This window comes from Saccostrea cucullata, unplaced genomic scaffold (genome assembly GCF_032062105.1).
Source record: "Saccostrea cucullata isolate Sc308-1 unplaced genomic scaffold, CSIRO_AGI_Scuc_v1 ctg297, whole genome shotgun sequence".
NCBI lineage: Eukaryota > Metazoa > Mollusca > Bivalvia > Ostreida > Ostreidae > Saccostrea > Saccostrea cuccullata.
This window is the reverse complement of record NW_026929962.1, coordinates 689358-712395: the sequence shown is the minus strand read 5'-3', so window position 1 is coordinate 712395 and position 23038 is coordinate 689358. Positions and strand designations below refer to the sequence as shown.

At 33.9% G+C, this 23038-nt stretch overlaps 1 protein-coding gene across 1 annotated transcript; it reads right to left on the bottom strand.

The window, feature by feature from the left end:
* Nucleotides 1-3192: 3192 nt before the first annotated feature.
* Nucleotides 3193-11546, bottom strand: LOC134282583 (uncharacterized). The gene is made up of 8 exons (XM_062764984.1): nt 11447-11546; nt 10679-11239; nt 8955-9023; nt 8753-8799; nt 5965-6517; nt 4095-4261; nt 3799-3895; nt 3193-3537 (listed from the first exon to the last, which is right to left on the bottom strand). Exons 5-8 carry the CDS (start codon nt 6479-6481, stop codon nt 3317-3319), a joined length of 1002 nt encoding a protein of 333 aa, XP_062620968.1. The 5' UTR covers nt 6482-6517; nt 8753-8799; nt 8955-9023; nt 10679-11239; nt 11447-11546; the 3' UTR covers nt 3193-3316.
* Nucleotides 11547-23038: the final 11492 nt, after the last annotated feature.

Here is a 23038-nt window from a genome sequence, read left to right as displayed (position 1 = left end):
GTATTTTTATTTAGTCAGGGGTAAGCTTTTTAAAAAAACTTGTGTTATATAATATTTATAGCGTGTGACAAGCCCCAGTGCAGCAGTAAGTGGTAGACTAATCGATAAGGGGGTTCGGACAACTACTTCGCTAATTTAGAAGTATGTCACTTCAAAGTAATTTTTAAAAAATGATATTTTGCTGAGTTTATGTACTGATGGCTAAGTCTAAGCGGTTGAAACAAACCCTCTTGCACTTACCAAGTGCTACCAATGTTTCTTTCAGGCGACGCGCCAAATGTTATACGCAAGATCCGGCGGGGCCTAATATTTAGAACAAAAATGTATGCAACTTATATTTCCGTAAAAGTGGGTAAATAGTGGGAACTCGAGATAAAAAAAAAAGGATTGGCCCAAAATATATTTCTTTACATGGATAATGGATTATTAACATCTTCTTTTACTTTCAACTATTAATAAATATGGAATTTGCACTTACTATATTAATTTTTCCATTGATTAAATGGTTTCTTTAAAATTCCTCCCATTTTCCTGCAAACAATGATAAATTCAGTATTATTCAGTATTTCATTAGAATATTTTTTGATAAGCATTATCTATTTATTTTTTTAGATATATATCTTTTTTTTAAAATATCAGATGTAGTCTCTAAGAAATTTTGTAAGGTTAAATTAATTAAGGGCTGGGTCAGGCATAAATCATGGATAATCGATCCACCCCAGTCCTAAAAAGAATACGTACAACAGAAATAGAGTGGGGTGTCACTTCTAAAGCTTAATTCATAACTAGGACTTTTCACACAAAACTTAGCATAGGTCACTTTTTTTTTCTTGAGGTGGGGAAGGGGGGGGGGGGCATTTTTAGTTGGTTTGGTATTCAATACATTTGATATATCTCTTCAAATTCCCCAGACCCCCTTTTTATCTGCACATGAATACTTAATAGTTGACAGATATCTATCATAGCCATGGGGAAAATCACACTCTCTACATAAATAAATTAGGAACCCCTCGGAAAATTGACTCTGAATGATGTTGAATTTCCATAGGAGGAATCCTAGCTACCATAGAGGCATTTTTCCATAGGCGAAGTCTTCCCCCCTTTGAGTCCTTTTTTCTGTTGGAGAAATCCTGCTAAAGCCAGTTAGTATTCCAAGGGGAAATATTTTAGAGGAGAATTTAAGCTAGGCACTTTATAAGTCGATCCAGCTTCTTGGATCATCATCAGCTTCTCTCAAATTACATGTATTAAGTCCAAGGCTGCATTCAAGATCATAGCAGCTAACCTAGCAGTTAGGTGTTAAATATCCTTCTCTGTTGAACAGACAGTTAGCTTAACTGCAAAGTGTCAGATAAAAATATTTCTGTAAAAACTTATTTTTGGAACAATATAAGATTTCATTTCAAGGGAAAATATTGTGTAAATTTATATTTAATTCTCTTGGATGTAGAAAATAATACCCCTTTTTTGTTAAAACTGAATGTGTTGTGAAGTTGTATTACTTCCATCTTGGATTTGGTACTTAGCATCAAATATTTATGTTAGCTATCACTAGCAACTTGGTTAGCTCTCTGTTCAAGAGCGTAACTTTATGTAGCAGCTACGTATCGCTTGGTACCCCTGAATTAAATGTATACCTTAAGGACATACGCAAGGTACCTTACCTACTACAAAATCATATATATTTTAACACTCATAATTTTTCTAAATAAAGATATTCTTTATTTAAGATTATGGTCCATCAGATATTTATAGACAAAAAATCAGCATGCATTACCAGGGGTTTTTGGATTATCTTAAATTATGAAAATTTTTGCATTATTCAAAGAAAAATATATAAAAATTACAAAACATAAATTCAAAATTTTTTTCCATCAAAATTTGTTTTAGAAGAGGTGTACAAATCCATATATAGGCATCAAAAGTATTGTACACAGGTCCTTCATTTATAGAACTCTTCAACTCCAGGGAAGAGCCCAATAAAGTTCAAACTACGTTGCGTATGACCTTAAAGTCATTTAGAGGTGCTCTTGAAAGTTCAAGTTTAAGAGTGAACATGTTTTATTCATGTGTATATACGATATTTAATTCACAAGGTGAGGTAGATATCTACAAAATCATATATATTTTAACACTCAAATTAACACATATAAATCTAAAACATATTATATGATGAATTATGCTCTTCATTTTTTTTTATATTTCTATTAAATAATTTGATTGTATTTGTAAATAAATGTACAATTGCATGTGCATGCAAAAAAAAAAAATCACCAAATGAAGTCCCCAGAAAGACATTATATCTGCTAGTCCAGTATTGAGCATAAATTTCAATTTAAAATATTTGTAGATTACAGTGATTATATATGTATTGGCCACTTAATAACTGGAGGATATATCGGGATAGTTACACTGTATATATATATCAGAATTTATACATGATCATTAAAATTGTTAGACTAAGTGTATATTATAATCATATATTAACAAATCAAAATAAATTATACTCAGATTAATACTTTAAAAGTTTTTAACAACAAAGAATAAGCATGTTTATAAATAATACATCGAGATTTCATTTCCTCCTAAAATATACCGGTACAATAAATAATACTGAATAATTCATGATTTGATATAATCAAAAAAAAGATTTTTGCTAAAGACTGCATGTCAAATTGTACAGTATTTAAATTTTCATATGAAGGAAAAAAATTTGATTATTGTGTTCATGCAGTTCTATAAACTTCTTGCTATAGAGGATTTTCATGCAGTGTTATCATTAAAATTTACAAAATAAAAAGATTAAAAATTGACTTTTATCCTTCAATAAAAATTACACTGTGTGAAGATCTTTGGGGAAAAAACATATATAAAGTCAAGAAAACAATGAGATAATGTGGCATCCTCTTTAGAGTTTGAATGTTTTTACCAATACCAGGGTTAATTTACATGTCTTAAATTGGAAACAGCAACCTCTTTTATATAGATTATTGATTTGAATATTATATTATGAATAATTCAAAAATATATCAAAATATCTATGCATAAAAATTATTGACTCATTCAGAAAGTTATGTACTAGTAGATACCCGACACATGTATCATAAATATTAATCCAAAACTTGTGATTCACTTTTCAATCTGAATCAAGGTAAAAATTGGCACCAAAGTTAAAAAAAATATGTGCTACATGTATTGCAATTTTTCTAAAAAAAAAAAATCACTAGTGCACTATTGTGTTGCAGTAGTCATGGTCTGTGAGCATACAAATAAATATGGCAGTTTAAACAATGATAAGTAAGGCAATCCTATTCTTTTACTCCACCAAGTAAAAGTCACTGATGCGCTTGGCAAGAATAATGCAGTTCATCTGTGGTGAAATGAGATGGCGATGAAGCATGCGGACGGTGGCTCCCGCACTCTGACCCCAGGACTGGAGCACATACTCCGCCGGATTCTCTACCTTCCAGCGCCGCCATTGCTGAATGGTCTCCAGAGGAATCCCCACCCTCTCTCCCAGCATTCTCCAGTCAGCACCTAAAACCACAGATAAAAAAATCTTCAGACCAGCGGCACTGTGATAAAAAGGGAAGTAACTCATATGCAGGTACAAGTTAATTCAAAACTAGAATGACAGACATTGCATCAAAATAAATACATGTATGTTCCAACAACTTGTGTTAACTTAATTAATCAACTGCAGAATTGTCTCCAACTTTTATAACACCCTCCCAAGAAAAATGTCTTTAACCTGGAAAAAATGTCCTAATTTTGCCATAGTCATGCAAACAAGCTTACCATTTCCTTTGTACATGCTGAGGTTTTGTATGATATACTTCTTGAGGTCAGGGTTCATGTTCTTGATATGTGTGTCTCCAGCAAGCTTTTTCAGGGGCTGTAAAGATTAAGAGATTTATATAGAAAGGTCAATCTTACAACAGAGTTTGAGGGGATATAGTAGAGCAATTGTGTGTGTTTGTAGGTGAGTTAGTGCTGTACTAAACAAAAGTGACTTAATTCAAAACATTTGTACCATTATGCTAAAATTTCCACTTTATATGGTAATTGAAAAGGGAATAATTTTCTCAGCTTACTGGTGACAGACTGACGGGTTGGAATTCTTTGACTAGGGACTGCCTGGGTGTGTCCAGCGGAGGGACTGTTGTTGACACTGGATGGTCAGCTTCATTGGGAGGGATTGTTGTTACATCATAACTCTCATCTTCTTCTTGTTCCAAACAGGAAAAGAGACGATTTCCTCCTGTAGAAAATATTGAGGTGGCTATGATGACAAATAATAACAATGCCGCCATTTAACTTTAAATAAAACTAGAGGTACTGTGAGCACCATATGAATATAATGGCAGTGTCCATGTTTTGCTATGGGAAACCCAAAATATGTGTTGGATCAAAAAATAAAATATGAGGTACACATGCAATGGCAATATGTAAAGTAGAATCTGTAAAAGTCTTATTGAATTTCATTAAGTGGTATAAGAGGAGTTGCGGATATGAGATGGGTACCCCAAAGCATAACGGACAGTCTGACGAACACTCCATCAATATATACACCCCTGCTTTACAAAGGTGGTGGGGGGATAACAAACAACCGAGAACAAGTCCCTTACACTTGTATTACATATTCGTTATACTCCCCGCTTGAAAAGTGGGAGGGTATATAGTGATCGGGATGATTTAGTGAGCTCAGTGCTCACAGTACCACTAGTTTCTTATAGGAATGTGACTTGAAAATCTGGGTTGCCTGAACTTCTTATTTGTTCTCAAAAAAAATTTCCTAAAAAGTTCTCAAATAAAAATTATTTATAAAGAGAGGTACTGTGAGCAATATGAGCTCACTGAATGATGTCCCCTGCCTCCCATATGGTTATTGTGATGAAGTCCATGTTTGGGAAACCCGAAATAAGTGTCAAATCAAAAAGTAAAATAGAAGGTGCACAATGGCATTACGTAATAAATAATCATTGAAAGTATCATTCAGTTTTATTCAGTGGTATAGGAGGAGTTTCAGTAAAGAAATGGGAACCCTTCAAGAATATAGAAAGAATGGAACTGACCATGTTTTAAAATGGGAAACCCATAATTTGTGTCCCATCAAAAAGTAAAATAGGAGGTGCATAATGGCACTTTGTAATGAAGATTCTTCGAAAGTCTCACTAAATTTCATTCAGTGGTAAAAGAGGAGTTGTGGATAAGAGATGGGTACTCCAGGGGATGTAAAATTGTGTTGTTTTTATGTAACAGATGGACCTACAGCTATACATAGACTAGCAGCCATGATGAAAGGTCATACAGATTTTCCATGGACAGACACCCTGATCAAAATGTTATGCTATATACCCTCCAAAATTAAATTATTCACTTTTCAAGCAGGAGGTATAAATATAATTTTTCATAGGTAATATTGATAATTTTTCTAACACTTAGCATGCCAGTTTAATATATTCCAATGAAAATTCTAATTTTTAAATTTCCCGATTAAATCCCAACATTCCCATGCATATATATCTGAGTAACATTTGTATTAAATTACCTATGAGTTATCAATCCATATATTAATATTACTTGAGCAATAAAAGTCTACCCATCACCATGTAAAGAATCAAGCAGCCTATAAAAGGACTTAGAAGAATTATCATTTTACATGAAACTTTACCCTTGGAGGAATCTAAACTGTGGCTAAGGAGAAATACAGATATTTTTTAAAAAATGGATCAAACTTTTGAGAAAATTCAATTGAAAAGCATGCATTCATTTGACCTCAAAGTAATACAAGTATTTTAAAAATTCTGAAGTAATATTGACTGCAGAGAAATCCAATGCCCAAAAGAATGGTTAGAGAGGTAACAGAATGTACCAGTATATGGCCATCTATCATTGAAGATGTGATAAAACTAATGCATAACGTAGAAATTCTAATGGCTGATGGTTAATTCTAAAACTTACGGAGTTCATATAGCAAAAACCTAGCCTTTGTTTTAGCATCTACAAGCGTCTCACAAAACTCTATATCCTCTAAGCCATTTTCTAGACTCAGCCTTAATTGTACCATCTTGGCAAGTTCCATATTCAGATGAGTGATTCTTGTTTCAAGCTCCTCAACTCTCAATTCCACGGGTCCCTTCTTTTTACGCTTGTCTCCGTTTGTAATTAAATCTAATATTTGATTCAAATTCTCTACTGATACATTCAGTGGCATCTTAGATTTTTCACTCTCAGATAACTCATATCCCTTGCTTTGTCCGTATTCCACAATTCTTTTAGAAAGGTACTCCACTTTGTCTCTAAGTTCACTGTTTTCCTCCTTATATCTTGTGATCATCTTTTGTAAATCTTCATTTTGGCTGGTTAATTCTTCTAACTTTTCCTTATTTATTAATTGTTCTTTTAACGATGCTGATATTTTCGCAGAATTTGATCGCGTTTCCTTCTTCATGCTTGATTTCTTCTGTTTACTTGCCATGGGTTAAGACATGCAGTACATGAATTGTCCCGACTGCTAAAGTAAAAAAAAAGATACATGTATATACTTCTAAAATAAAAAAAAAAAAAGATTCTATACATATAAAAAATAGACATGTATATAAGCTGTGAATCATAGACAATGAAGTGTGAACACTCGCAATACTGAATCTGTATAATTATTAAATGTATACATGTATACTGATAGCAAATAAAATACATGTATGTCAATATGCATATAAAGATTTGATTGCTTATTCTTTATTATGTGTATAGAAGATTTTTTTATATGTCTGTTTATCACACTGTAATGATGATTTTATAACCACATAAATTATTTATAATCACATGCTGAAAATTGTATTTGGAGTAGAAAAGTATTTAAAAAAATTTCACAAAAAAAGAAGGATTTCTATTTTTAGTAACCACGGCAACACCGTTCACTTGAAGCGAAAGACATATACCACTATTATGTACTTACGGAATCGCTTTACGCTTGTGTGCCAAGTTATACTGAAATGCAAAACTGAAGTCACATACGTGTATATATTCATGTTTTCATGTTCGGCAACACCGTTCATCGAAATTTTACACAATCCATGGCGTTTGAACTGTTATTTAGCCTTTATTAAACAGTGTGCTAATAGATATGTAATAAGAACATAAAGTCCGCCGAGAGCATGCTTTATACGAATTTCAACTTCCTATTTTTGCGCTAAAAATAGCAACATGTAATACTATAAATACTAAAAACCAAACAGGGCAGAACTTATGTATCTTAGATGTCCTAGTTACTTGTGTGCCAAAATTATATTGAAATCAGACTAAAATCTGTAAATAGGAGTAAATGATAGTATTACACACAGACAGAATGTATAAATTTACGTAACCACGGCAACTTTGACCTTTTGACCTCAAAATCAATAGGGGTCTTCATTAGGCCACAGGGAGTTGTTATGTGCCAAATTTCATTGCAATAGCTCAAATGGTTCTAGGAGTATATTTGGAAACGAATGATTTAACAGAAATTTGCTTATTTATGACCACGGCAACCTTTGACCTTTTGACCTCAAAATCAATAGGGTGTCTTCTTTAGTCCATTGTGTGCCAGTTATATTGCTAAATTTCATTGCAAAAGCTCAAAGGGTTCATTTTGAGAATTTCACAGTTTCTATTTTTAAACCACGGCAACACCGTTCATCAGACAAAAAAGACACAGAATTATGTATTTTAGTGTAGTCTACTTGTGTGCCAAGTTATATTGAAATCAGACTTTTCAAAACTGTAGGGGATTTTGAAAAAAAAAATAGATTCTATACATATAAAAAATAGACATGTATCTAAGCTGTGAATCATAGACAATGAAGTGTGAACACTCGCAATAAAAAAGAGAGATGACATAATCATATTTCAGTTTTACTTATTGGTACCATTCGACTGTGTTCCAAATTATAAGCACAGACAAAGAATCCAAAACCATGCATGATCAATATTTTTTTCAGAAAGTATTGGTAAAAAATGTTCCCCGATGAGTAACCAAGTGAATATGTGGATCATTATTTTAAAAGCCAACTACGTGAAAAGAAGAAACATAAACTTTAAATACATAGGAAACACCTGACAATCAAACAGGAATATTTGTATAATGGGGCATTTAAACATTTACATGTCGCTCTTCTTTTCCTTCCTATCTGAGTCTTTAAAATGTTTGCCTGATTGTTAGAAGTAGCTAGACTATTTAAATTCCTATGTAAATACATTAATAACAGATTGTACATAACATCAAGGCTTCAAGTTTTTCTAAGATCTCTAAGCAAGCTAAGTCTATAAATATGTCTTTTTAAACCTTTGGTTTAGCATTTCAGAGGCCAATTTTATTACTTCTACAATGTTAAGTACAATACATTACAGCCATGAGTACCTAAAAAAGAAATAGATATAGATTTTTCATTTGTGTAAATTTACATAAATTGAATTTTTTAAGAGGCTTTGTTCTGTAGATTGATCTTAGTTTACTTTTTATAATGGTTGTGCTTTACCGATTTCTAAATAGACCATTGATGATGACCTTGAAAGCAGGTTTACTATTTTTGAAATATATATTACATACCAATTCTCACATTATCCATCCATAATACCATATGCAGCCTAATGTTCAGAAAAAAAGGATTATTTAGGGGAAAGAGTTTGTTTTGAATTCCTGTTTTTTACATATATATTGTCTTAATTAAAGTTGAAAAAACTCCCTCAAATTATTATAAACAGTACTTACATTTTGGATTTCAATTAATCCTTGGTGTTCACCACAGGTGACTAGAACTGTAAAAAGCATATCAATGATCATATCTTATCTTAAAATATTATGCAAAGTGATACAAAATAGCATACAAATTCATCAATATTTGATTTATCTTAGCTGTTAATTCAACAAACATGATAACAATCAACAAAGAACTTGAATATAATATACATACCTCCTTACAGAAAGAGAGAGAAAAGCTGACATATCCAGAAGTATTGACTGGAGGCTTGGTTCCTGTGACCTGAAATATACAACAGTACTTATAGACTGGTTGATAAATGCTTGGAAACAAAGAGCCAAATTGTAGTCAAGGTTTAACTTATCACTAACACTTGACTGAGATAAAGTTTACTTCTTCAATTACTATTCTTCTACAACCATTCTAAAGTCCATTTAATAAAAAATTATCTTTTTTGAAAATTTAATCAAAGTGGTAAGACACTGCCTCTAGTTAAATTATTAATGAATTGCATGTTGATTATATACATTTCAAAGCATTTAAATAGCTATTTAATGAAACAACATTAATAATGTGGTGTTGAATGTGCTAGCAAAAGAATACCAGCTAGATAGCAACTCAATCATGACAGAATTTATTAAAATTCTTCTCTCTCCATGGATCCAATGGAAAGTAAAATGCAAACATTTAAGCTCAGGTATATTTAAGTATTCACACAATCATATCAAGATACCTGTCTGGGATTCTATTAATTGATCTAAATTAAGTTCAAGAATTTTATCCAGAATTATATTTAGTGCCATTTAACCTTTTGAATGAATAAGTTATTTTTAAAAAAAGTTATAGCTGCCAGAGGACAACCATTGGGTCCTGGCTCCAATTGTGAAAAAACCATTATAAAGTCATTAGTACATTGGAACATTAAAAACAAGTAATTACAAGAAGTGTTTTGATCTGATTTAAAATAATCATTTGAAATAAGACTATGCAGATGAGTTGTTAGAGCATTTGCACATGCAGTGATTCATAGAGAGTCTGGCCTAAAAATGCCTGCCAGGGGTCAGAATTTTATTCAATTAAGTTCATCCATTCCATCATTTTCTCAGTCTTCTTGTTACAATATTTTAGCAGTGAAAGGAAAACATATAATCTTGAAAACATGATAGCCAAGTTTAAAGACTTTGATTCTATTTCAATCAGACAGTTGGTATTAACTACCATCTAGTTTATACCCACAGAGAGTTCTAAATGACTGACTGCATGATGTGGAAAATTGAAGAGAGTAAATAATTGATGATTTTTTTTTCTTTACGTGGATTGTTTTCATATTTGACATATTATACTTTACATTTATAAATTCAATTTAAACATGTATATATGATTTTCATGCATGATCACCTCTATTTTTCACATATTGCTAGATGTACATGGAACGGTGAGTGCTTATTCTGAGACCCAATTAATTGTTTTAACAATTAAGTAATCAGATCATAATAAACCAGGAACTGGCTACTAAGTCAAAATTTTGATGATAGTTCTAGATCTATTTTTGATATTTTGACTTCAGACTACTCTCACATTAGGGGTTAGTCCGAAATATCTAACGTTTCCAGGCTATTTTTACGATTTTGATATTTTAGGTGCTATAGACACATAAAACATCAAAACCGTAAAAAAAAAAGCCAGGAAGATATTTCAGACTAATTATGGTAATCCCTGTTGAGATTCTGCTAGGCTAGATATTTGGACTGACGTCTGCGACGGCGTCAGTCTAAATATCTAGCCTAGCAGAATTTCAACAGGGATTAGTATTGCATGAAACCTGATCCTATTATTATCATATTTTTTATAAATAAAAAGATTAATTATGTTTCAACCATAATTCTGGGGAAATAGAACGTTTCCTCGTAAATCATTTGTTTAACATTGTTACTTACTTATTTCTCCAGAAACTGTTGTAAGACACAAACTTTACAAATTTGGTGAAACGAGCACATGCTCAGCAACTTGTTGACAAGGAAGCCAGACATGCGCATTCATGTTTACAACATATCCGTTACGTCATTTCCGTAAACACTTCCAATGGAAGAAAATGATAAAATGTCAGAAGCAGAAATTCTGTTAATCGATATCATTATATATTGAGCGTTTTCCAGCCACCTGAAAGAGCAAGAGGGAAAGATTCTATTCAGAAATGAAATCAATAATTTTTCTTACGTTTTGAGGCTGAAATAACTGTAATGCTTCACCACAAAAAAAAACGTTAAATTACTCACAGTTCACTTCACATGTTGACAGTTCAGTATCATCATTAATTAATACGTAACCTGTAGGACTTTGATGATTCACTACATATAAATGCGAATTATCTAATAATGTAGGACATAACTATATTTTTTATACACACATGTGTAGAAATTGGTTATCTTCGGAAAATGTATAGTGCTTTGCAATTTCGCTGACTGTGCCATGTAAATCTCCACATACCAACTCATTGTCTAAAACTGGAGTGGTGGAAAGATGCAATTAATTAATACCGACAGAAATATATATCTCAGGATGAAAATGTGATTAATAAACTTCTTCTAACCTGGGATATATGCATGTATATTATCACATGTGGAGGTGATGTCAAACTATTGATTTTACGGAATTATATATACTGTTTTAGATAATGTTGCGTCGGTAAACTTCAGTATACTTACATTTCATGGATTTCTGCAGAGTTATTTCTGGAAAATTTAAGTGATGCAGTATTATTGTTTTGCTGTCATTCTATATAAGGGAGCAAATTATTCCTGGGCATAATGCAGAATGACTCATCTCGGGCTCCCTTAGCTTCTTTTGATACTATTGACCTTGGAGAAGAAGAAAAGACTTTCAGAGGCGTTTCTGTGAATAATAGAGCATTGAAAACTAACAATCAACATGAAATTAACCCATCCATCAAAAAGTCAGGAGATGAAAATGTGTTTGATGAATGTGATTCTAAACTCAGAAAGAAAATTGGAAAATTTTTAACCACCAAAACGTACAAAAAAATAATAGAAACCAAAGAGGAAAAGAATTATGAAGGTGAGAGAGAAACTGTTTTAGGACCTAATGATGAAGCCTTAAGCACAGCTTCTCCTCCACCATGTAACAGTTCAGATTCAGGCTCTGATAGCTCCGACTCAGATAGTGGGTATTTACGCTCTGGATATGTGAAGGTGGAAAGTAGACAGTCTGGTGATTCTGACTCTGGACTTCACGTTGAATCATCTTACTTTAAGCATATTTCAGATTCTATCCATTTTAATAATGATGATAGTTCCTGTGAACCAACACCTACATCTTCTCCATTATTACCAAGAGTATCAATTTCTACTTTACTTGGAGAACTGCAGAATGAAAAGATTCAGTCCAAAAGAAAGGCTTTAGAGAAAAAAATTAAGAGACTTCAGGTAACCAATACACCTGTTGAAAGGCCTCGGAGTACAACTCCAATAAATGTCCACACTTTTGAGGAATATGTCAAGGAATTCGATTCTCCGGAGAAAAGGTTGTGTTCTGAAAGCGGAGAAAAATTACAGATAAAACTTCCTGGAGAAGAATTCAGTCACAAGCATAAAAGTCCAAGGAAACTAAAATCTTGTCAGAAAGATAATTTAACTGTGTTTAATTTTAATGAAGATCAGCTATTTTCCCGGACAAAGTCTGCTGTTGTTGTACAGGATGATGGGGTAAGCCCTACCCCTTCACCCAGGCGGGTGCTTCTCCCTCCCAACCTGACCCCAACAGCAAGTCCTGTACTCTCAAGGGGTCATGTTGAAGTCAGTCCAAACCTTTTTGAGAATAAGAGTCTTAACAGTGAAAGTAAATCTACAGAGAATTCAGGATGGGTGGCATTTGATCAAACAAAATCATCAGAAGCAAATGACATTTGGTTTAAACAAGACTTAATCAATGCTCAACTTGTTGGAGACCAATCATCAATTTCAAACTCTGCTTCATTCAGTGCTTTATGTGGTGACAAACCTTTTAAAAATGAAGAGGAAGATGTGTTAACTGTAAATATTGAAGAAGTTGATGGGAGAAAAGTGGTGGATATTCAGTGTCAGCATCACAGAAATGGTGAAAAAGATGGCAGAGACTTAGGACAGGCAAACCATCAATGTCAAAGTACCCCTGAATCAAACATAGCTTCAGAGACCACAGCTTCATCAGATGTTAAATCTGAACAGGTACAATACAAACTTTACTTATATGTGGTCAGTAAGATAAATGGTAGTTGCAAGATGTGTAATTGACTTATTACAATCAAATGTATATAAAACTCAAAAAATACCCCAAAAATTTAAATGTTTTCATGACTGGGTCCATAAAAAGGGGAGTCAGCCTTTCAATGAATATTTTTAGCTCCCATTCCTCAAAGAAGTTGGGAGGAGCTTATGTGAATCCTTCTGTGTCATTGCTTTCATCCCACTATGATCCCAGGATAAAGTTTTGGAGCACTTTCCTTTGCCCTACAGTAATGAATGAAGCATAGAAAATACGTCTAATGACTGTTTCACAATATCTAATTACCAGGTATCAGTCAATGTTTCAGATGCTGCAATTTCAGCTAAGGAATGACCATGTTAATGTTTTTTGAAGCAGGTCTCATTTCCTTGAAACTATAAGACCTATATTGAACAAACTTGCATGGATGATATATCAAAGGATGAACACTACCAGGCCTGCTTCAGATGCTGGTTCTGACATATTTTCTGGATGAGTGAGCAGCTTAAAGTTTTTTGAGCAGGTCCATAAAAATACCAAGAAACTAATTAAGCCCTGTGTTGACCAAACTTACATGAATGATGCATCAAGGGATGAACACTGTCAAAGTTAATTGCTTCAGATGCTGAATTTGTCAAATCCAGCATCTGAAGCAATTAACTTTGACAGTTCAAAATGTTACATAATTGTTCATCCAGAAAATGCAAATAATTCAATTATTTACATTTTTTGGATGAACAATTATGTTACGTTTTGAAGAGTTATTTATTCTTAAGCTACCAAAAGCCCTAACAGATCAAAATTGGAGAAATGTTGCATCTCTGGATGTACACTGCTTGTGCTAGATTATTAAGTTTAATGTGGAACTTTGCCTCTCTTAAAAACATCATTTATTGAGATGAGCTCTGTTATAAATCTCTGATTTCCTATGTTTTAAGTATATATATTATATAAATATAGCCCTTTGATGAGGTCAATCCATATATATATCGACTTCACAGAAATGCATATCGACCGAGCACAGCAAAAGGGAGCATCCCATATCATGCTAACTAAAAATCAAGACAGCATTTGACATGATTCCAAAGCAAATTATGTTACTCCTATTTTTACATGAAGAACAAACTAACTAACTTACAAACAAACACTCATAATTATGGAATCCGGATAGGGCCACGCAGTTCACTATCGCATCATCGCACCATCAGGTCGATAGTGCGATGAAGAGATAATGAGATGACGATGAGGCGATGGTGCGATAGCGATGAAGTGATGGTGCGATTGCGCGATGACGATGATGCTATGGCGCGACAATGCGATGACGCGATGGTACGATGACGCGATGGTGCGATAGTGATGATGCGATGACGATGGTGCGATAGTACGATGACGATGAAGCGATATTCACTATCGCTCAATCGTGCTATCGCACCATAGCCATCGCATTATCGCGCCATAGCATCATCGTCATCGCGCTATCGCATCATCGCTTCATCGTTATCGCACCACCGTTTCATCGTTATCGCGCCATCGCATTATCGTGCCATCGACCTTTAAGTTGATGCTCGATGGTGCGATAGTGAAGTGCGTGGCCCTATCCGGATTCCATACATAATAGAATGATATCTTCTACTCTCTAACTCCGTTGCAAGGGTATAAAAATTTACATCCACAAAAAAAGTTACCATATATTAGAATAAACAATGTGATATACTTTTATCCTTGTTAGTATTATCGATAAGCTGATAAAAGTTCAGTTTTAATCAATAGCTTCTGTTGCATTTCCAAAGACCAGCTAGAAAGGGGTCTACTGTAATAAACATGTAGCTCCTGATGTTAGTGCTACATGAAAATGGTGTGTCATTACAGGCTAAGCTCTCAGTGGTAAACCCTTCTTTATAACACATGAATTATATATTTACATTTATTTATTTTGAACTATAAATTCACCATAAGCTGAAGTATTAAGATTAATACCTTATAATCCCTATTAACAGCCCCGGGCGCTTAGAAAATTGCGAAAAGGGGGCAGTTATTTTGGTATTCTCTTCCTAAAATTTATTGTCATATTTTAATTTCAAAAAATCTTTTGAAAAAAAATAATAAATTCAAAGAAACACTAAAATATGTGTAACTTTACTTTAAGTGAAGATAATCCATCCACATTATGCTAAATGATTCATTTTCCACCAAGAAATTGGATTATAGAAATTAATTTTCATTTTCACTTTCTTCAAATCTTGGCAGAATTTGATACAATTCTAGATTATTTTAATCACTGTACAGGGGGCCCTTATTTCCTGACAATTAAAAAGGACCTAGAGGGGCACTTATAGGGGTAGGGGCGGTTAATAGGGATTATACGGTATAGTGTATACAGGGTAATTTTTACTCTATGATATTTTCACCCTTATATTCACACTTGCAAATGTTTTTGCAAGCTCATATAAAATTCACCCACAGACGGCTGACCCGTTAGTTCTTGTGTTATTACTATGTCTTCGTTGAATTTGCTATTTTAAATTTGCCTTCATGTAACAAGGATGAAAGGGGTTAAAATATATGGGGAAGGTATAATAATATCTCTTTTTACATAATATAAATAATGATTAGATATTTGTTGTGAATTTATTAAGGCATGCCTATAAAGTAGATGTGCATGTGTGTTCATTTAGAAAATGAATTTATTTTGAACATTGAACAATTTCTAAGAAAATTAATGACAAACAAGAATTTCAGCTGTCTGGTTTAAAGTCATCATTTCGTAAGTTCTAAGGTCGAATCGGGAGGTCATGAGTTCGTATCTCCGGCCGCAACTGCCCTAGTCGTTAAAATGGGTAGCAACTGTTTCTTCGCCATGCGCTCGGCACTTTGAAGTGAAAGTTGCGGGTCCTTTAGACGAGACCTTAAAAACCAAGGCCCCGAGTCAGCGGCAGGCATTGGCACAATAAAGATCCCTCACTGCTCAATGGCCCTGAGTGCCGAGTAAAGGTCAAAATTTGAAGCTCTTCACCGGCATATGGTGACGTCTCCATATGAGTGAAAAATTCTCGAGAGGGACGTTAAACAATATACAATCAATCAATCTAAGGTCGATACAATGACCTTGTCAGCAAATGCAATTTATCACTGAGTCAAATGCTGACTGACATTTTTCAAACTAATTGTTAGACATTATTTATGAATTGATTTTTCCATTATTTCACGATCATGACAAGGAGCACATGGCGGGTGTGACTGTTTGGCAGGGGATGCTCACTCCTCCATGGCACCTGATCCCACCTGATGTTTTGGAGATCCATGTTTGCTCTGCTCCTATTTTGTATTGTTTTATGGACTTTGATATTGAATACTGTTCATTATCTACATATCCTTCATTCATGAGGACATAAACTAAATGATAAATATGCAGGCATGTATTAAAGTATCAGCTTCTAGTTTATATACCCCATGAATTTTCAGAAATTAGATTCATATCTTAAATTTAATAGTATTTAACTGATTCTAGCTTCAATGAAAATTTTGTCACTGAAGTATCTTTTTATGCTAGATGGGTGTTTAAAAATGAAATATAAAACAGTTTTAGTTGAAAATGGTAGATTTAGGGGAGGAACAGCTAAAGTCGGACAGCATCGAATGTCGGACACTCTTCTCTTTCAGAATAAAATCGTTTCTAAATTTAGTGTCATGTGTATTTTTCTTTCAGTATCTCCGTCTACAGGATGCTATTGGTTGTTTCATGCAAACATAGTCGTGAAAACGTTTGAAATAATGTCTAAAATTAAGAGGATACATACGCATCTCATGGATCCGGATAAAATTCGCATGCGCACCGAGCGCGCACCTGTCGGCAGTGACCTTAGTTATCTCTGGTGAAATCTTCAGTTTGCCGTCGGTACTCCGTGATTGCCAATATATTTTGTAATTAAATCATACCTTTAAATGAATAATATTACTTATTCCCATAATAATAATTTTTTGGTGGATATTTATTTAGTAAACCATTAAAATTAAAATGTACGAATTTACATTCTCGGTCATTTAAAGTTGGACAGGGGATCGGACAGCACATTATATTGAATAAATTGTTTTTTAATTGTCATATTTTTAAATACTAGAACAATTTATTATAATGTTATTAAACTTACTGGCAATTTAAGAGTATTTTAGCTTTTGAAATCAAATTTTGCCGATTCGCTGCAACTTTTTGGAAGGAAGAATTTGCAAAAAAAAAAAAAAATAATAATAATTAAAAAACGTTTTATTACTTGCCTTATAGAAATTGTTTCATTTCAGAAAAAACAATGAAAAACACGTAAAGTAAAAACCATCTCATTGAATTTTAACAGCAACAGACTGATATAATATTGCAGATAAATAAAATACTGTAGACATAAACCGAGGAAAATAAAAGAAGAAAAGGAAAACAAAGAGAAGGAAAGAAAGTCTATAAAAAAATCAACAAAGTCAATTTTTTCGTGGCTTTATTCGAGTTTCATGTTTATAACTCATCACTCACTCAGGAAAAGAAAAGGTTTCCTTCTTGAAAATTAAATACGTTTCAGATAACTGATTCTAAAGTAAAGATTGTATAGGATAAATAGTTTTCTGTCTATAACCATTTAATAAATGTATAAAATGGGATTTATTTTGGGGACAATTTAAACCCAAAAATTATTCACACGATAACGCATTGGTTTATAGATTATAGATCGCATAATACATGTACTATATGCTAATTCAAATTTCTTGGTATATAAATGGAAAATTTATCTAAATAATCCACACGATTATACTAAGTATATTACGTAAAAAAAAGTTTAAATGTTCACGAATTTTTTCCCGGGCACTTGGTATCATTTTTGTACGCTGGGGAGGGGCTAAAAAATTTAACACAAAAATCAACTTACCTGAGTGAAGAAAAAAAACCGACAAGATAGAAAGAGTGGATAATTGTCCAAACTCAAAGAAAATTCTATTTCAGAGGTTGATGGGAGGTATACGTACGTTCAATTTGATTACATCTTTCAAAACCGAATTTTATTCATACATTACCAGATTACCCTGATTTGTCGGTAATATAAAGGTAGAGGTTTTCAATGAACTTGAATTTTCAATTGTGTAAAGTAAATGTTTAGGGGGGGGGGGTTGAGAGGTCAGCCCCCCCCCCCCCACCCCACCCCATCCCTTGATACTTTGTGCATGCTCCACTACAATCAACACCTAAAAAATAAAGTAAATTGGACTTTAAATGCCGAAACCAGTGTGTGTCCGACTTTAAATTCTACATGTCCGACTTTCACTGTCGCTGTCCGACTTTATCAGCCTCTGCCTTTCCGTGTTTGGTTTTGATTTATAGCAATACAAAGCTTTTAACCAATGAAAATTAAGAATAGAAAGAGGGTAAAACCATCATTTTATGTGACGTAAAACTTTCCGGTTATGTGTTACGAGCTTGGAGCGTGTACCGAAGGTGCATACGAGAAGGTCCGAAAAACCGTCCGACTTTCGCTGTTCCTCCCCTAAGTCATGCAATTTCAGTAACTTAGCTCTTTGATCTACATATTTTCATTAATACAAAGTTAATACAGTAAAACTTGGTTATAGAGAACTTACCTAAAACGAAATCTTGAATATGAGGAACTTTTTAAGAATCGTTTTATGGATAAAAAAGGATCTCAGCTGTAAAGAAGTAAAATTTGAGGTCCTAAGGACTTCTTTATAATGGAGTTTTAATGTGATATGAAATTTTATATTGATATTGAATTTAGACACGTTAAACATTACTTTTATATATTTTACTTTCGCAGGAGAGTGGCAGTTTTGACCTAATTCAAGAGATAGAGTTAGAAATGAAGAAGCGATACCAGTCAACTTCACAAACTTTCCAAAAACAAGATGTATCAACATCATAGCCCAGAATTAATGAACCATAATGAACCATATATTTATTGTTGTGGTAAGTTCTGGTATCATACTAATGGATGTCAATTTTGCAGGTACACATACCTCTGTATAGATCTTAAGTTTTGAAAGTATTTTTTGAGGATATGAAATGAGATTTAAGAAATAATGTAAACCAACTTTTATTTGTGTCAAAATTCTTTTATTCATGATTTGTCAGTTTGAAATTTATCTGGATTAATTAATTTTCGTTACTAAAAAAATATTCTCTACAAATACAAAGCAAAACTAGAGGTACTGTGAGCAATGAGCTCACTAAATGATACCCCCCGCCTCCCATATGAATAAAATGGCAGTGTCCATGTTTTGCTCTAGAAAATCCAAAATATATGTCATATCAAAAAGTAAAATAGGAGGTGCACAATGGCAATATGTAATAAAGAATCTGTGAAAGTTTCATCAAATTTCATTGAGTGGTATGAGAGGAGTTGCGGATAAGAGATGGGTACCCCAAAGCGTAACAGACGGACGGACGGACAGACGTATCCCGATTATAATAATAAATGGTTATAGCAGGTATTATTGTACCCCCCGCTTGAAAAGTGGGAGGGTATATAGTAATCGGGATTTCCATCCGTCTGTTACGCTTTATCTCTTATCTGCAACTCCTCTTATACTACGGAGTGAAATTTAATGAAACTTTCACAGAATCTTTATTACATATTGCCATTGTGCACCTCCTATTTTACTTTTTAATTCGACACGTATTTTAGGTTTCCCATAGCAAAACATGGACATTGCCATTATATGTTTACCTATGACGTCACATATAGAAGCTTCTGGATAACATTTGATAGGACGAGTTATTCCTCTTTACACATTACCATAAAACAATATATAGCAACACATGGACATTATGGGAGGCGGGGGGTATCACTTAGTGAGCTCATTGCTCACAGTACCTCTAGTTTTTTGGATATTCCTGGCATGCAAATAAAAGTTGGTGCAGATTCATCCTGTGAAAAAAAAGAATTTTTAGCTCACCTCAACGAATTTGGGGGAGCTTATGTAATACCCTCGGTGTCAGTGTCGGCGTCGGCATCCCAGGTTAAGGTGAAGTTTTTTGGAGCAGTTTTCTTTTTAAGTACTTCTATGTCCTATATTGATTAGACATGCATGAGAGATGCTTCTAATGTGTTTCACTGTACCAGTCAAAGTTTCAGAGGAACTATAAACCCTATGTTGACCAAACTTGCATGGATGGTACATCTTAGGATGCACATTACCAGGCTTGCTTCGGATGCTGAATCTGACCTACATTTTTCCGGTTGAGTGAACAGGTTAATGTTTTTGGTGCAGGTCTCATTTCCAAGTAACTATAAGCCCTATGTTGACCAAACTTGCATGGATGATACATCTAAGGATGTACATTACCAGACTTGCTTCAGATGCTGAATCTGACCTACATTTTCTGAATGAGTGAACAGGTTAATGTTTTTGGTGCAGATTTAATTTCCAAGATACAATGAGCCCTATAATGACCAAACTTGCATGGATGGTACATCTTAGGATGCATGCTACCAGACTTGCTTCGGATGCTGAATCTGACCTACATTTTCTGGATGAGTGAACAGGTTAAAGTTTTTGGGGCAGATTTAATTTCCAAGATACAATGAGCCCTATAATGACCAAACTTGCATGGATGGTACATCTTAGGATGCATACTACCAGACTTGCTTTGGATGCTGAATCTGACTATATTTTCCGGTTGAGTGAACAGGTTAATGTTTTTGGTGCAGGTCTCATTTCCAAGTAACTATAAGCCCTATGTTGACCAAACTTGCATGGATGATACATCTAAAGATATACACTACCAGACTTGCTTCAGATGCTGAATCTGACCTACATTTTCCGGTTGAGTGAACAGGTTAATGTTTTTGGGGCAGGTCTCATTTCCAAGTAACTATAAGCCCTATGTTGACCAAACTTGCATGGATGGTACATCTTAGGATGCATACTACCAGATTTGCTTCGGATGCTGAATCTGACCCACATTTTCTGGATGAGTGAACAGGTTAAAGTTTTTGGGGCAGGTTTCATTTCGAAGTAACTATAAGCCCTATGTTGACCAGACTTGCATGGATGGTACATCTTAGGATGCATACTACCAGACTTGCTTCGGATGCTGAATCTGACCTACATTTTCTGGATGAGTGAACAGGTTAAAGTTTTTGGGGCAGGTTTCATTTCCAAGATACAATGAGCCCTATAATGACCAAACTTGCATGGATGGTACATCTTAGGATGCATACTACCAGACTTGCTTTGGATGCTGAATCTGACCTACATTTTCTGGATGAGTGAACAGGTTAAAGTTTTTGGGGCAGGTTTCATTTCGAAGTAACTATGAGCCCTATAATGATAAACCTGCATGGATGATAATCTTAAGATGCATGCTACCAGACTTGCTTTGGATGCTGTATCTGACCTACATTTTCTGGATGAGTGAACAGGTTAAAGTTTTTGATGCAGGATTCATTTCCATGTAACTATGAGCTCTTTAATGACCAAACTTGCATGGATGATACATCTAAGGTTGCATTCTACAGGCTGGCTTCATATGCTGAATCTGAACTACATTTTTTTCTGGATGAGTGAGGAGGTTAAATTTTTAAGCAGGTTTCTTTTCTAAGTAACTATTAGCCCTATATTGTGTAAACTCGCATTGATGATACATCTTAGGATGCATACCAATGGACTTGCTCTGGATGCTGAATTCGACTTGTATTTTCCAGATAATGGACCAGGTAAAAGTTGTGGGCGCAGGTCTATCACCAAGAAACTATAAGGCTTAAATAAACCAAACTTGCTCAAATGATGCATCATGGGATGAAAACTCTTAAACTTGCTTCAGATGCTGGATTTGATCACATTTTCGTGATGAAGAACTAGTGTGAAGTTTTTATATAGGTTTATTCCAAAGTGTCAGATCAAAATTTCATAAATGTTGCATTTTGGATGTACACTTTTTGTTGGGTAATTGTGTGACTTTGCCTTACTTAAAGACAGCATTCGTTGAGGTGAGCTCTATAATCTCTGATTACCTATGTTTTTAAGTGTATTTAAAATGGTTATTCCTTGTGCTCACATACACATATAAGCAAAACATTTCATATAGATAATTAAATGATATACAAATACTGTATACAGGGTTATTTTTGCCTCATGTTATTTTTGCCCTTTTCCACATGCCAACAATTTTGCCCCATTTTAAATTTTGCCAAGTAACAGTTTTGTTTAAGAAATTGTACTGTGTAAATTGAATTCACCCAGTTTAAAATTTGCCCACATGTGATTGAGGCGAAAGGGGAAAAAATAAAACGGGGACAAAATCTTCCCTGTATACAGAAGTTAATTGCCATTCTCTGTAACCACTTAAACTTTGTTGCCACGCATGGTCACCGATTTTGATGAAACTTCACCCATGCTTAGTACTTGACACCAGAAACAAATATCAAACAAAATTTTGTTGCTAAGTGTCTTGCTCAACAGCCGGAAAAGTTTGAAAAATCGAGATTTTCAGCCACTTTAAATCCTGACTGTGGCTTAATAAAAACTGAAAAAGCAAACAAACCATTCTATTTGATGTCACTTATACTGTGAAGAAACTGTTTAGAATATATCTCTAAGTTGTGGTAACCAAGGGTACATTTGGATACATTTAAAATGCTGACTATACAGGACTTAAGAAAAACAATGAAAATGTTTGACTTAAGTATCAAAGTATAAGCAATATTATTCTATAAATAACTTTTATGGTTGCCATGGTAACACAGTGTAACCATGCAAAACCAGTAACTAAGATTGGGTTAATGTTACTGTCTTGAGGAAAAACATGAATATTCAAGACTGGCAAATATGCATCCTTAGGACCTTGCAACACCAAAACCATAAGAAAAATTGGGTGTGCTACTTTGTTTTTATATACCAGTGCTTAAAAGTTTTTTTCCAAAGTGTTTAATCAGGAAAAATTTCATAAATGTTGCATATATTGATAAAATTTGATACACTTTTATGTTACCAAGGTAAAATGTGTGACTTTTTGCCTTTATATCAATATTAAACCCTGTGTG